Genomic DNA, 16,387 nt, shown 5'->3' with positions numbered 1-16,387 from the left:
TGCTCCAGCCCTGCAGAGGAGGGTGCAGACATTTTGTAGGACGCTGCAATGTAAAGCTCATTTCTCTCTTTCATTCTCACTGGGGACGTGCCAATGTTTTCCAGAGACCGTTTCATTACTATTATGCTGCTTGCAAGCATCTTAATTTAAATCACATTATAGATGCACCAAGGCAAAATGATCTATCCACAGCCTAAATAGTAAACTGGAGTGAAAACATCCTTGGGCTGCGAGAGGCTAGAACAAGCGCTAATTGAAATGTATAAACTTACATAACATTATTTATAGAAAGGAGCCCGATTGTCAAAGGCCCTGAGAGAGCTGGAACATGGGAATGTTTGTTCTCCCCGCAAAGAAAAATTAATTATGTAAGTTTATAAATTCCAGTTGCTTTGTTTGCTTGTCTCCTGACGTGCCTAAGGATTGCTTGAAAGGTATTTATGTTTCCTGGCCTCTGCGTCTTGACGGCGTTTTTTAACCTTGTACTTCTGCATGCCATCGCCTTGCAGGATCTTGGAGCAGGGGATTAGCTTTACGCACTCTACGGCCGTAGAAAAATGCAGATTTATCCTGAGGTTCTGCAGTAGCAAATTTATTTTAGGGGATGCCTGGGCCAGGGCTCACCAAGCCACCAGATATTTTGCAGAGGGTGGTGGTGGTGGGGCTGCCATGTTTTGGGAGCACAGGGAGAGCCCTGAGCCGCCCGCAGGCGGCTGCGATCAAATGGACACCTCTCTCTGCTTGAGCCTGCCGTCTCCTGACGTGGCTTTGCTTATTTTCTTCTTTCACTGCCAAGGCCAGAGATGCCATGAAGACTCTAATGCTCTACATGGTTTGATTTGCAAGGCAGGAAGAGTGCCACTTATTAGTAAAATGCAGTATATCATATAATTTCCCGGTAGTGCTGTATTCAGCCAGGGCTGCCAGCTGGCCAGAAAGCTCAGGAAATATGGCAGAGAAATTACGTATCATCCATCCCAAATGATGAATGTTTCTTTCCAGGCTCCGCTCAGAAGCACTATGGCTTTGGGTTTTGTGCTGCGATCGTTGTTTTTCCCCCCATCCACTCCTGTAAAACATCACTCCTCAGGGGCCTGAGACACCAGCATCCAAAAATGCCATTTATTCAATTACCTGGTTTTACGTTTTCTCCAATACCATCTCATTATGAAAGCTAATGGCTGAGTGCCGGAGTTTCAGCGCGGCCAGCTGCTAAATGAAGTAAAATGCGAGCTCCAGGTCACCTGTGCTCAGGGGAGGTAAGAAACAAGAAAACGTCTTCGGAGAAATATTTCGTACCTCCCTGTTGGCTGATGTCTTCTGACAGCGCTGCATTTCACGGACCTCCCCTTGGGCCCTGCTTGCTGCAATAACACTAAGAGCCACCTGCAAAATGCCCTGGGGCCAAATACCCCAGGCAAGCTCTCCTTCCCCCGCTGCCCTGGTCTCCTCCCTCCGAGATGCTTTAAAACCTGTTTTCCTGCAATTTCCTGCATTTCAAGATCTGCCTTGCTACCACGAAAAGGAAGGAGGAAGGGCAAGGCATTTGGGGATTTGAGCATGGGGGTGATCAACCCCATTACGTCTGGGAGGAAAGCTTTGTAGATCCAGCCTCTGCCACCCATGGATTTTGTGCTGGGACAACAAACTCAGGTGATATCCCAAAATAATCCTACCCAAGTGGTACTGGCAGTTGAGAGGTGGATTTGCACCAGGTGAGGTTGTAGCTGCATCTCCCTCGCCACCCATTCGTGGGAGGTGACACATCATGTCCTCTGGGGACTCTGATGGCCCCGGGGATCACTCATGGGATTCACACTGCTGGGAAAAGGCATTTTTGTTGGTGCATGCACATCCCTTTTGAGGAAAGGGGGACTCATCTGCAGCTTTGGTAAGGCTTGGCTAAACCAGGGTAACCTTTACGGGTAGAAACAGATTTATTTTGCTGCGCTGAGGGGAGAAAGCATCGATGGTGACAGCTGCCTGTCAGCTGCGCCGCCACCTTTACCTCTCGACATGGTGAGGGAGGCCCAGGAGCGCAGTCTGGCCTCCACGTTGAATAAAACGGCACCCTGAGCCCCGCTTCCCTGGGATTTGGGAATAATTTAAGAGGCGGATTTTAACAGGCCCGGCTCCAAGGCGAGGAGTCATCATCTATTTTTCCGGTCGCAAGCCACATGAAACGTAATGCATTAAAAAGTCGCCAGCGGCTGCTGGGAAGGACAGCTGCACTCCACCTGCCCGGCCATCGCCATGCTGTACCGCCTTCTTAAAAAGGCTCCCTCTGTCCCCGGCACTGACTGAGCGCCTCTTTATAAATATTTGGAATAAAGAAATAAACTGTTGAAACTCCTCAGAAGAGGAAGGAAAGATTTCTGTGAGCAACGTGGGGCAAGCGTGAGTCACCAGGCAAAACTTCTCAGAGACTTGCACATCTACAAATCGTTGGTAAATATCAGGAAATCTCCTCAGAAAGACGGTAAGCGATTTATTTTATCGATAGATAGCAAAGAACTGACATACAGAAAAGAAAATCTCTCAAAATATCAACCAGTTTATCAAAAAGTTAAAGTACAATAAAATGTGGAGGTCATCGACTCCAGCGAAAACCCTCCCGTGAAACACAGTAAAAGCACAAACATTAATTCTGATATTTACATTTGCAAAAAGGACCTGTAAGAAAGAAAAATAAAAATGTAAAATAAATGAGACTAAGTAACCTGAACAATGGGAAAGTAAATCAACACCGATATAAAATAAGTATGCCTCGTCATCTGCTGCTTTCCATGCCCCAAAGCTTTATGAAATACAGCACTTGCTTGGCTTGGATTTGGAAAAACATGGTGTGCCCAAACTATTATTTTTTTCAAATACAGATATGCCTAGAAAAATACTCAAAAAATTCAGCAGTTCTGGGAATACGCGGACCAAGAAAAAAAATTGCGCTAAGAGGAATCGACTTGCCAAGCAGAGAGCGAGTGCAGGGCTTGCCAATTGTGTAATGTGTGATTGAAGGTGACAGCACTTGCAGATATTTTAGGGAGCACCAGATCATAAACGAGTGGCAACTTGGAGGAATTCCCAGAAAACAAGAAGCAATTGCATGAATAAATTGGAGGGCATTTTAGCAGTGCAAAAGATGACATCTGAGGAAGAACCAGCTGAAGGTTGCAACAACATGTGGCTGCTGCTTGTGAGTCTTCGGTAAGAAGCAGCAGAGCTTGGGATGGGCTTCACATCTGGAGTTGCACATCTGGAGTAGTCACATATACGGTGCCAGAGCTGCAGCGGCAGCCCTCGCTCACCACGGGGCAAATACACCGTGGCTTCGGTGAGCCGTCACCCAGGTCAGTGCCAGCAAAGTGGGACCGGAGGAAATTGCTGGTGCTGCCGGGTGCCATCCTCTGCCTGAGCAGCATCTACCTGGCCGCTCCCCGCCCTGCCTCCGCCAACATGATGCACGTTAGAGTAAATATCCAGGCTTTGATTGAAACCAAGCCTGCCCCAGCCTGGCGGCACACGGCAGTCCCACCTGCGAGTGATTTTTAGTTGTTAGTAAACCAGGAAGGATAGAGATTGGGCAGATCTCAGGCAGGTATACCTGCAGGGGGGCAGGTATAAGGGGGAGTTTTCTGAGGTTAAGGACATTGGAGTGTGGCATGAGTTGTGTCCCAGCTCCCTCCCTGGCTGCTTTTGAGGACCGGGCAGGGAAAACTCTCTCAAGTGGGACTCAGGCAGGGGCCCTCCTTCAGCCCTTTCTCCCCCTGCTTCCCCACCTCCCTCACTGTCCTCCTCTGGCTGTGCTGAGCTGCTCCTGTCCCTGCTGTAAATCTACAAACTGCCCAGCAGGCTCGACCGGTGGCTCAGGACACGCTGCCATGTGGCTGCTCCCCTGAGGGAAAGAAGAGGAGGAGGTGTTGGACCTGGTGTCAGACTGCTGGCGCAGCTCAGCACACAGGCATGGGAGCTGGTGCCATGGCGGGCAGCAGTGGTCTCCAAAACAGGATGAGGCCCCGATGGCCAACAGGGCTGTGCTGGGATGTCTGCTCGGACAGACCCACGCAAGAGACTAGCATCCACGCGTGGCCCCAGCCACAGCGGGAGCAGCCCAGCCACGTGTTCGGGCCGAGTCTGGTTTACATCTGGGCTTCGGGGAAGGAATTTGAAATCTCTCCTGAAGTGCGTAAGCAGCAGCTTTCATTTGCCAACACCACAGAGATACTTAGTGGGACCATCAATAACTAGTAACACCCATCAATCCCAACAAAAAGCCACGGGTGCTTGTGTCCTTCACTCAAGGAAGCAAAGCAGAGCAGCGTCGGAAGCCTCTTCTCCTCCAAGTTCAGCCAAAAGTGGCCAATAGGTTCAAAACTCTGCAGGGAGGGACAGCTGGACGGACACACACATAAACCATCTCAGTAGGAAGGCATGGTCCTCCTCAAGGGGGAAATCTGTTCTCCGTGCCCCAGTAGCAGCTGGGCATTATGGCAGTATGGGGAAGCGCAGCATCCTCTTTCCCAGCCCACATCAAACCTCGTGAAGCAGAAATGATTATGCTGCCCAGTGACACTCCTGTGCCCTTACCAAGGGCCAGGCAGAGTGTGGTCCCCAAAACAGTCAGCTTTATTTTTGCTGGTTTTGCACGGTAGTTTACAAACATCCACCAAGAAGAAAATCAGGAGCATTAGATATTCAGGGGAGGGAGGATTGGGAAGAGAGAGAAGCGGCCACCCGTAAAAATGTGTCCCTTTTTAACTTCTCACCTCTACAGGAAAGTATCCAATTATTTCTTAAATGACCCTGACGTTTTTTGCCTTACCCTCCTTGCCTGGTTAGCCATTTCACATATTTATTATTCTTTGTATGAAATAATACTTCCTGACATCTGTTCCCAGTTTGTTTCTCTTAATTTCCATTTATAGCACATTTTCCTATCCTCTGACCATGTTAAAATAAAACAATAAGTATGTTTGACACGGTGCAAGTTACTTAAGATCATGATCCTTCCCTGAACTTGATTTATTTTTGTTTTTGAACATGCTCTAAACCACAGAAAAACATTTTAATGAACTTTGCTAAAAAAGCAAGTGGAAAGCTCAGAGAATGGGCAACCACTCAGCATTTCACACCCGCACCGGCAGCCGGTTACCTGGGGACCAGTGTGAGGATCGGTTGGTGGTCACAGTCCAGTTCCACTCTGACAAGCATCAGCTGGAGGCAGATGGGGAAAGCGAGGAGACGGGGGCTGCGCAGTCCCTCCAGGAGACGGAGGGGACAACCAGGTGGCTGTAAGAGATGAGGTGGCAGTGGGACTGGCACGGGAAAGGAAATGTTAGTTCCCAACGCAGTGATACAAATTGGCTTGGGTGATGCTTTCCCTTCTGACCAGGCAGATGGGAAAAGGTGCCCTTCCCTTGCTCTGAAGAGAGAGTTTGCTTCCAAGTACAATCTGGCAACTCCACAAGCAATAAATTCACAAGGAGAAGCAATGAGGAGTACTTTAGTTATGGCACAAGAACATTTCATGTTGTCATCTCTGTCTTGGTACAAGCCGGCAATATAATTTTAGCTCAGGAGGAGATTGCTTATGAAGCTAAAATAAAATGGAGAGAATCAATGTAGCCTCTAACCAAATGTGTGTGCACGCCTTCCTGTTAAGTAGCAAAGCGAAACAGCGAGCTGGTGTCATCTCCAGCTGGTCCGTCGCCATTTTATGGACTACCAGGCAGTTCCCCGGCAGGGACCATCATGCTCCATACAAGCATTAGTTCGCCCGCTCAGAACAGCCCCTCCATGTGTTCCTGCATTGATAAGCCGGTAAGTGTAGTTATACATCCTGCTGTGACAAGGCCGACAAGGTGGCACCCCTGAAGGGAAACATCTGAAACTGAAAACATTTCTGCTCAGTCCTCTCTAGCCGGAAGGGTAGCGGTTGCTCTGCAGTTTGGCGTTACGGCAGAGAGATGTGGCTGCCCGCGACAGCCAAGAGCCACAGCAACCTGGGCAGGTCAGATTGTGGTGCCCTGTACGTAGCTTATCCGGTTCTGGAAGCTTTCTTCACGCAACCATTTTATCGACAGGGCTTTAACCTGCCCGGCTGCCAAGGGCGTTTTCCTTTTACCCAAATTCCACACTGAACATGCACACACTAGAAATCCTGCGTTTAACTTGGGGCTTCTCTGAGGTCAGGACAAACATTATAACAAGCAGGACCAAGAGCAGCCAGGTTAAACTGTGCCCTGACAAAGCACCATCCTCTCAAACACACCGTGCAGCTCGGTGCCGGGGCTGCACCACTACAGCTCGAGAGCCGGAAGGCTGATGAAGGCGGCCGGCCTTCGGGGAAGCAGGTCAGAAGTGACTTTGAAGGCTCAGGCGCTCAGCACATGCAGGAGGGCTGCTCCTTTTGGGAAAGCAGCACCTCCCACTGCCCAAGAGATGCTCCCCAGGTTGTCCCCTGGCTCCCCGTGGCCTTGGGTAGGTGTGACGGAACGGCCCAGCAATGTCGGCCACCTCACACTCTTGGGAAGCATTTAACCCTCAGCAGCGTAGAGGCTCACAATTACAGCAATGTATGTTTGGGTCTCTGCTCCCTGAACTCGCTGCACTTCATTTACTCTCCCGGGCTTTAAACTCTAAGCAGGCAGTGTTCGTGCGGGTGGATTTGTCCTACATAGCCCATGGTTTGGAAGGATAAACCTGAGTCCCCCCAGTCTGCCTGTTTCTTCTGCTCATTTCTCCCCTGCCACAACTGGCCAATTTACCTTTGCTGTTCATCCAGCCCAGTATTGACAGCATCTGGTAGACTCAAAAATTGATTGAGGGGAAAAAGAGAAAAGCTATGCTACACTCAAAGGCCTGATTACACAAAGCTTTATGCAAACAACGCTGCTGCTGCCTTGGAGAACAGGCCTGGAGGAGGGGACGGAGAAAGCTGACTTAGCCCGTACTTGGTTGTGAATGCACTGTGCGGTTATAATGGGGATTTAACAATCGTTACCTATTTTATATGCAGAAACAGGAATTATGAAAAAGTACCAAGGGTCACTCGTTTTCTGAGTTGCAACCTCTTTATTTGGTCAAGTGGTCTGAGTCAACAAAGTCATGCTCTCCTCTATTTCCGAGAGTTTCTTCAGCATCTGGCTCACCTTGGCCTCATCAAACTCCAGACAGAGAAACTCCGATTCCTACAAAACAAAATTGAAGAACAATAGTTGAGAAAGATAATGTTTTTTCAGGCATACAATGGGGGAAGGACAGCGCGTTCTGGTTGCCTGACGATTTGTGTCCCGTGTCTCCTTTTTTCCTGGTACCACTTAAATAACCTCAGTAGACGCAGAGGTTGGCAACACACCTACAGAGCGAGAGCAGTACGTGCCAGCGGGTCAGCCAGCGGCTGCCAGAGAGGGCACAGGAAGGCTGAGCTCTGCCCGCCTTTCCTTTCAACGCAGGTATCAGTTTGGGTCTCTCCTTAGCTGCAGACTTCGGCAAAACTTGTAGAAATTTAATTATATCTGAGACTTCCGCTTTTCTTTCCAATCTGGTGATCCCCAAAGCTATCGCTGCAGACACTGGGAACTGCAAAGTGGTTAGAGCCACCGCACAAAGCTCGTCACATACGAAAAACAGATTTTAGACAGGGGAAAACAAAAATCCAAACCGCGGTCTTGTACAGGACATCCCAGTCTGGAAATTCAGAAGAGTTTTATCTTTTCTTACACGCAAGCTCTAGTGTCAATATAAACTTAGAAGCAAGTTAAGAAGCAGCACTGATTTGCTCTGTAAAGTCCTGCCACGTCTTAAAAAGTAGTTATTCTCTGACAAGATGGATATTGGGATATAGTAAAAGGATCTTGTCAAATGCCCAGAAAATAAAGAATATATATAAAAAAATAAAGAATATATATGTGTGTGTAAATACATATATATATATAAAAAAGTTCAAATTACGTGGAACTCATTAACAAACACCAATGTGAAAAGTCCTCCTGAGATCTCCAGTCCATTAGCCACTGGTGTGGCTATAGTTACAAAATATTTCCTATAGTGACTCTGGGAGAAGAAACGTTTGAGATTGCCGGGAGCGTGACTGTGTGCTAAAGGTTGTTCCAGGTAAAGCACCATCAGCGATAGAGAAACAATTTGAAAATACTTGAAAATTGAAGTGCAGCCAGTGTGGAGGGAGGTTTCCTTGTGAGACATTGGAATAGTTTTAGCAATCCGAATCCCTGTATACCCACTGAATTTCTATATGTAACACAGACCCTGTGGTGTTTATAAAAGCAGAAGGGCATCTCCAGGTCTCATCTGTTTTCTACCAGACTAAAATTTGTATAATTTTTCAAAATATGTTTTTTCCATGCAATTAGCATCCACCCAAACCGCCGCAACTTCATCCTTTACATTTATGGAATTAATATTTAATACACAAGGATAAAATCATCGGACAAATTAAACCCATCCATTTTTGCGAAGTACATTTTAGAACCGCTGCAAGCATCTTCCCCCGGGCATCAGGAATAGTTCTACCTTTTACCCTCTCTCGCTCTCCCAAGGATTCCTGCGTTCTTTCAGTTTTTATAAGAACCAAACCAGCAAGTGAGATACAAACCAAACCGCTGACAGAGGCAGCAAGGGGATCGTTTTGTGCGCAATTACCACAAAAGGCACTGCCAGAAGAATGCTAATGGGAAAGAAACGAGGGGCCCGAAGTCAGTGGTCAGGAAGCCGAGCATGTCGAGTGCACGGAAAGGTTGTGCTGGACATCGGTCACACAGACAACTACCACAGTTCAAGGCAGGAATCAAAACGGTGATTTAAACCTTAAAACTTGAAACTTTCTAAGAAAAAAGACCTCGTAAAATGAGAGCGGCATGCACTTCAAACTATTTTTTGTCTTCAAGTATCGCTGTCTCTCCCCTAATGCTGGCACTTAGGCGCTGGTAAGTCATTTACTGTAGCTACACTGGATGAGTCCGTCTTCATGAAATGTTTATTATCTCATCTGCTAATGACCAAATCAGCCAACAGACGAAGGTGCAGAGATCAAGTTATATTTAATATGCGGGTGCTTCTGATTAGAAAAGGTTTGTAGAACTAAGGAGAACTTTGACTGAATGAAGTAACAGTGAAGTTCAGTAATAGTCATGTAACTAAATATATACCATGTAGAATATACAGATGACTATTAGGAAAAGCCTTTGCCTGGGCAAGCAATTACACTCATAAACAGCATCCTATTGGAAACTATTACCCTAGGTTGTGGTTTGTTTTTTTTTTTAAACTAATCGTTCATCTCTATAATATTGCTTAATACATTCCAAAACATCACAAAAATAGCATTAAACATTCCAGATCTATAACAACACAGATAGGAAGTCTAGGACTTGGAAGCAAGGGCTTTCTCACCCTGTTTTTCTTGTCCTTGACAATGGTTATCAACGTGTCTTAGGGAAAAATACCTTGTATAAAACACCTCTGCAAAGCACAATTACAGCAAAGCGCAATTACAGCTGGTCGCTGTGCAGAAAGAAAATGTTTGGTGAGGAATTTGTCAGCTTAACTCCATTTGGCAGTAGGCTTTCTTGTAGTTTCCTGTCTGATTAGGAGTGGGCTGAAAAAAATCTAGGTCGGATCTGCCTGAAGAAGATGTGTTTGCAGGAGATTGTGTAAGAAAGCCTGAACGAAATCCTGGACCATCTCTACACATTCCCTAATTAGGAAGCACTGGAAAAGTCAAATCTCAAGCAATCCGTTAGCTAATCCCTGAAGCTTTGTGAAGCATCGTGCTGAAACCAGATCACAGACCCTTGCTGGAGTAAACCATTCTCCACTGAAATCAGCAGAAATGGGCAGCGTCAGCTCAACCGGTGCAACTGCTGCAAATTGGGTCTGCAAAGCCAAAGCCTCTTCAGCTCCCCCAGCTAAACCCCCCCAGTTTTAGCATCTTTATTTTCCCAGACCTGACCAGAAAAAAGTTTTGAGCTCGCTTTCACCAACCTAAAATCATCCCAGTATCTGTAAAACGTTACCTGTCTTGTTTTACAGACAACATCTGAAAACAGCTCTTCTCTCCGTACGTAACCTGACCTCTCTTTCCTCAACTCATATGCCACGGCCATGGGCTGATTTCTTTCTTGACCTTTTAGGGAACGAGTGGTGGTACCACGCTACGCAGCCCTGGGTCATAGTCCTCGACGGGACGAACTCCAAGGCCAAACTCCTGTTGACTTCTGTGGCTTTCCAGCCACAACTGTGCACCCCATGTCATGTGAGCCCATCAACAGACCTCCCCAGGCCAGGGTCTGCCCATGAAGCCTTGAAGATCTACGTAAGCTGATTTTACAGCTTAATCACACGGTGAGTGTGAGTGGACAGGAGAAGACTGAAGGTCCCAGCTCTGGTGGAGATGTTTTTGCACGAGCCTAAGGCATAAGGAGGCTTTTTTTTTCCCCCTCTTCAAGTTTTGTCAGTTAAAAGGAATGTAAATTCAGCAAAAGGACACTCTTGGATTACATTAAGACTCTGCATGCCACTTTATACAAGTGTGAGTGTACTCATAAAGCATACTTTTATCTATAAAGCAGCTAAAACTTTCCTACGTGGATTGGACGTGAGAGTTACCACACTCTCACGGGGACCAACCTAAAACGTGACCGAGAGGGCTGTAAATGAGGCTGCTCAGAATTGGGCTTTAGTTTTATTTAACGCTTCGTTAGTTTATAACCTCCACAAAGTTCCAAAGAAGGAGAAAAAAGGAAGAAAAAAGAAGATGAAGCTGTGAAATTGAAACTTCCCATCGCTCCCCTAAGGTGTCCTCCAGGAGCAGGACAAATGTGGTGTCTCTGCTCCTTCTCAGCAAGAAACAAGACATCCCTTTTGATACTTCCTATTGTTTTATAGAAATTTTCAGCCCACTTGGATCTCTTGTAGTTAAGCAAACCCAAAATGGGACGAGTCGTTCATTAAAAATAAACCCAGTAGCTAACAAACAAGAACATCAACAGGCTACCAAACACTGGCTAATCTGAAGCCACCAAACACAGGATGACAACACCATGAGCCCCTTCATCGGACGGGGACCTGCTGTGGCGATTGTTTCATACCCAAAGCATGAGTAGCAGTGCCTCAACGCCCTGAAGCACGGCACACTTGCCTACGAGACCAAAATCTGGACTTCAGCTGAACGCTTCACGGAGAGGGACACGGCCTTTGGAAAAAGGCGCGTGTACGTGCACGAGCAGGGTTGTTAGAGCACGGTCTGTGCGTGATGGAAACGGCACGGGCATCCTCACCCTCAGGTTGAAAAGCCAAGCTCGATGCTGTCAGAAAGGTGTTGGAATGGAAGTCCATGTCCTGTGACCATCTTGCTTTTCTCCCCACATGCCTTCCCACCCCTCCTCCCGTTGCCCTCCTGAGCCTGGGCTATAAAAAGGAGCTGCAAAACAAACACCCAAGAAACACAAACTCCCCCCAGCCATGAATTAGGTCTTCTAGGTTTTTTTCTTTTTCAGGAACAAGAGGGAGCTGCAAAAATATTTACATGAGAGACTAAGAGAAGCACAACTTTCTGTATCTCAGTAACTACACTTAAAAAACCATGTATTTTTAGAAAACCAATCCTCTCACATTCAAAGCTTAAAAAAATACGATTGTTCTCTATTGCGTCAGTTTGACCAGCTACTTAAAATGGTTCCCAACAACTTTGCCACATCTAGGATTTTTAAGTTTTAGCCCTTATATTGGAGAAACAAAACCAAACCCCTCTGAATTCAAGTATCTTTTTATTCATATTCATTTCTACTTGATTCGGAGACCTCCTACAACACTCAGCATTCAGGGAACTTGGTCACTGCCAGGACTGCAACGTAACTTGAGGGTAAATTTGCTTTGGATCACAAAGTGTCTTGACTAAGGCTCGTTCCATGGGCCGGAGTGGTGGGTTGGGGCATCTCCCGACGCAGAAGCGAGGAATTCAGCTTTGTTAGCAAACGGTGGTCGCGAGGGAGACGCTGGTACAGGTGCAGTCAGTGGGGTGCCATGCCTCATGCTCGCTGGCCCAAGGACAGCGAAGGTTGCTACGTGCAAATATTTACCCACCCAGGTGGAAAAACCTTGGACAAAACTTCGAGAGAGGTAAGGAGAACCCCCTGCCAAGGGGTAGGAAACAAAAATGGCTCAGCAACTGAACAAAGACGCCAAGGTGCTGATGACCGCCTTCACAACCCCCAAGCCAGGTGGGTTCAGAGGACCAGGGGCTTTCTTCCATTAAATCAGAGAAGTGCTGTCAAGCAGAGAGCTGGCCGGCTACCAGGAGAGCAGGTCTGCATGGTTCAGCGGAGGTGTCACGTGCAAGGGGAGAGGGAGCCAACTCCACCTTCACCCAGGGAGCACTCTACGGTGTTCAAGGAACCGAGACAGAGAGAAATGCGGGATTTGGCCGATTAGATACTATTTCATGCTTCCAAAAGCATTTTAAAACCCTATGCAAAGAGAATACAGGCGATGCTGTGTGGCCATCCTCACCTCGAGGATTTCAGATGTGCCTGGAGCAAGCGCAGGGTCCACCTCCCATGGGAACAAAGCCCACTCACAACTGCTTGATTTGGGGTCCCAGCAGCCACCGGGCTATGGGTGCCACTACCGAGAGGGGCCCGCAGGAGGAGAACTGCTTCAGATCATGTGGAAGTAGAAGAGCAGAGATGCCACAAACTGGGACCCATGGAGCTTGTGCTGAGTGACCAGGGGTGAAGAAGAAACCTCAGCGACACCCCATGATGGGCAGCCACCAGCCAACACGCCAGGTCCACGCAGAAAGGCCTTCTCAACTTGATGTGGTGCTTGTGAGATCATTAATGGCTCTTTGCAAAGGAAACTCTTTAGAGAGCGAAAAAGCGTGAGCTTCTGATGCCTGCGTGCGAACAGCCAGCCAGGTACAGACGTGGACTTCTGTAACCACGCAGCTGCTTCCTGGAGCAACGGGAGCGTCGTGGGTTTTTAGGTCTTAGCCTTTTGGTACAGGCAACACAGTCATTTGCTCTGCAGAGGCTGAGATTCAATGTAATTTCATTGCTCTGGAAGATATTTTATTCTCCTGGCTTAGGTTTTGCATTAGATTAGGATGTTTTAAAGATTTAGCTGCCCCTTGCGTAAGTAAAAGCCAAACCTGTAACGTCACCACAAACCCAACTTGCCTTCAAACATGCCGGTACCTTTCACTGTGATTAAGAATCCACATTAATTTTCAGCCTTCCCAATTTTTTTGGTCAACAAAGACATTAAGTGGTTTTGACTAGCTGATAAAACAGTTTTACATCCGCAGTCGTGCATTTGTTTGCTAGCAAGGAAACCTTGTTATCCTTATTAACAGTTTTGGATACTGCGGTAAGCAAAGTGCTTTAATTATGGAGGGTTTTTTCTTAATTAAAAGAATTGCGGAAGCCAGAATTTCAATAAAAGTTATTAACAACAGTAGTAGAATTCAGAAGTGGTGCCTTTTTTTTTTGGGCTGAAGGCCAACCATTCAGTGATACGTGATTAAAACTAAAAGGAACTTATTTCTTCACTTCTTAGTCGGATGTGTGAAAGGGTGAATCAAAGAAATTTCTGGCATAACATTTCCTACCGAAATGAATTTTGCTGCTTTTTAACAACTTCTGAGTTCCTCGTGGCTAAGCAATGAATAACAATTTTTTTCACTACTCCATGTCACTTTTCCTTCCAGATCACCGAATATTCTGCAGCCATGGAAATCTCCTACCTCCTCTGTTAACCAGGAAAAAACCTGAGTATATATCGTGTAAGTAATTAAATGCATCACTAGTAAATAGAGACTCCTGAGTCAAACCTCTCCGCATTTTATGTTAGCTTGTATAGTAAAACCAGCAGGGAATACCTCCAAAATGCCATCATATTCTACCGTGATATGCCAGGAGACAACCACGGATAGTTTTCCACCTGAACAGCTACCCCGGTCTCCTCTGCAGAAGAGGTGGTGGGCCAGGAGTCATCTGCAGATTGCATCTGGCTCATGTGCCGCACATCATCCCACGCCAATCCGCGGTCAGAGGTGTGCGGCAGCTCGGCAGGAGCCCCGGCAGAGATACGGCGGCCCCCGCCAGCCCCGCGGGGTTTCACCGCTCCTCCGTGGATGCTGCCGACCTCCCAGCAAGCGCACCCAGCTGCGGGCACCCTCCTGCTGCAAAATTAGATGCCAGGCATCTTGTTGGGACAGGCTTATTCTTAGCGGCAGGAAAAAGTACCGAAATACATAGAATGACAATCTGCCTTTGGAGGATTTCAGGCATACTTACATGTCTGAATAATGTATGTCTTGTATTCAGAAGAAATGGAAGGATATATAAAGCTACATACATTACAAGCTAGCCAACCATTTTCTTTCAAACAGAATAATCTCTGTAAACACTTACCTTAAAAATACCTTTGTTACCCTAAGCACACTAAAGAAATTGTGGGCTTCGCTTACAGAAAAGCAGCAGGACTAGGGTTAAATCAGCCACGTATTAACACCAGATGAGTATCTTACAATTCACAAGCAAATTAGGTTGCAAACAGAAAAGCCAGTGCGGGGTAAGTAAAACAAGCCCGGAGAAAGCTGCTCGGTGCAGTGCGGTACAAGGTGCTGGTCACTAAGACATCACGGTCACTAAGACATCACGCAAGCCTGAACTTGCGGTCAGCTTGCATCACGCGGGAGCGAGCAGGAAAGCAAACACAGACGGGGATTCAAAGCACACTCATCTTCTCCAGCAACACCCACAAGCAGATACAAATGTCGCTTTGTTTCCAGAGCATCACAGAATCATTAAGGTTGGAAAAGACCTGTAAGACCACCAAGTCCAACCACCAACCCAACCCCACCATGCCCACTAAACCATGTCCCGCAGTGCCACGTCTACACATTTTTTAAACACAATTATTTAAACAGAAAAGACAAAATACTGATTTCAGAGTAAATCCATTGCCTACCATTATTTTTTTTCCCACTTTCGCAAACACGTATTAAGACATTGCTTATCTGGAGTAAAAGGAAACGCATGCACAGGCTTAGGTATAATCTGCTTCAGCAGCTGGAGTTGGGATTACCAAAAAACCTTCTGGTTTATCTGAAAATGTCAACTCTCCCACCTCCTCCAAATTTGCTAATTCCATTTAAATACTATTTTAGTAAAACACCTGCGGGGACTACCCTGTGTGTAATAATATCCCAAGTCACAAGTGTAACAGTATTTCAATAGGAAAATCCGTAACGGGCAACTATTGCGGGACATGGTTTAGTGGGCGTGGTGGTGTTGGGTTGATGGTTGGACCTTAGTGATTCTGTGGTTCTGTGATTCTGTAACTACCTTATCAGCTCCCACTTTATACCTTACTGCCCTTACAGAGAGGTACGGATTCTCCCTCCGGCTGCGCTTTCCTCCTCGCCGGCTCAGCACCAGAGCGGGTTTTGCCTGTGCCGGTACGGGCCAGCTTCCCATTCTCACAACCAAGAATTGCACATTCTCAGTTATCCCTTTTTTTTCTTTCTTAATCACTAAATCATTATAATTGTAGTTGAAAAGAAGGTGTCTGGAAAGAGCCGGTGAGGAAACCTAGAGAAGCGGCAGAGGGGTAGCGCAGACCTGACAGTAATAACCGCACCTTAACTTGACAAATAGAAAAAATAAAAACCAGCCAAAACCCTTTAGATCTTTTTTAAGCAATCCTCCACCAGGGTCACTTGGCTCCTTTTTAAGTCAATAGATTTCAAGGACAAGGTGGCTTCGGTCGTTCCTCGACTCATCAGCGCTGCGGGGAGCAGGGGGAGCGGAGGTGGCTCCAAAGCAGCGACAGCGAGCTGCTCGCGGAGCCACCGGCTCCAGTGTTGAAAGGCAGCTGGCAAACAGCCCCAGTCATGCCAGCACCCCGGCCACTGCCAGGAGGTGGTAGTGGCATGCTCCGTGTTGGAGTTACTTCTCTAACACGGAGAGAAACAGTAAAACATTACCGTCAAGGGTTAGCTGGACCTTTTCGGAGGCTCGCATGATAAAGAAATGCGAATCTAAATCTAAAAAAAAAAAGAAGAAAAAAAAGGAAAAAATGCCAACCACCCTCCCCCATGCCAAAAAAGACAAGAGAAAAGAAATGAAAAAAAAATCCCAACGTAACCTGAAATTCAAACTGGAAACTAGACACTTTTTAAAACAGTGCAAGGACGTATTTTCCTTGGAAAGGGCGCATCTAAAACTCATCCTTGCAATGATACCGCCAAGCTCTATCGCAGAAGCCTCCCTTCATCGTAGACTACTCTTACTTACTCATTACTGTGGGAATTTGCTATTGTACTGCCCGATGGCGGAAAATAAACAAACCCTGATAAATAAACCCT

General features: G+C 46.8%; 1 protein-coding gene across 1 annotated transcript in view; it reads right to left on the bottom strand.

The window, feature by feature from the left end:
- Positions 1-7,057: 7,057 nt before the first annotated feature.
- Positions 7,058-16,387, bottom strand: part of COMMD1 (copper metabolism domain containing 1) — an 83,597-nt gene continuing 74,267 nt past the window's right edge. Inside the window, exon 3 of the mRNA XM_059828535.1 lies at positions 7,058-7,187. Coding sequence (XP_059684518.1) covers positions 7,080-7,187 — 108 coding nt within the window. The 3' untranslated portion in view covers positions 7,058-7,079. The remainder of the gene's footprint in view (positions 7,188-16,387) is intronic.

The sequence above is a fragment of the Gavia stellata genome, chromosome 23, assembly GCF_030936135.1.
Source record: "Gavia stellata isolate bGavSte3 chromosome 23, bGavSte3.hap2, whole genome shotgun sequence".
Lineage (NCBI taxonomy): Eukaryota > Metazoa > Chordata > Aves > Gaviiformes > Gaviidae > Gavia > Gavia stellata.
This window is presented reverse-complemented; position numbering and strand designations above follow the sequence as displayed.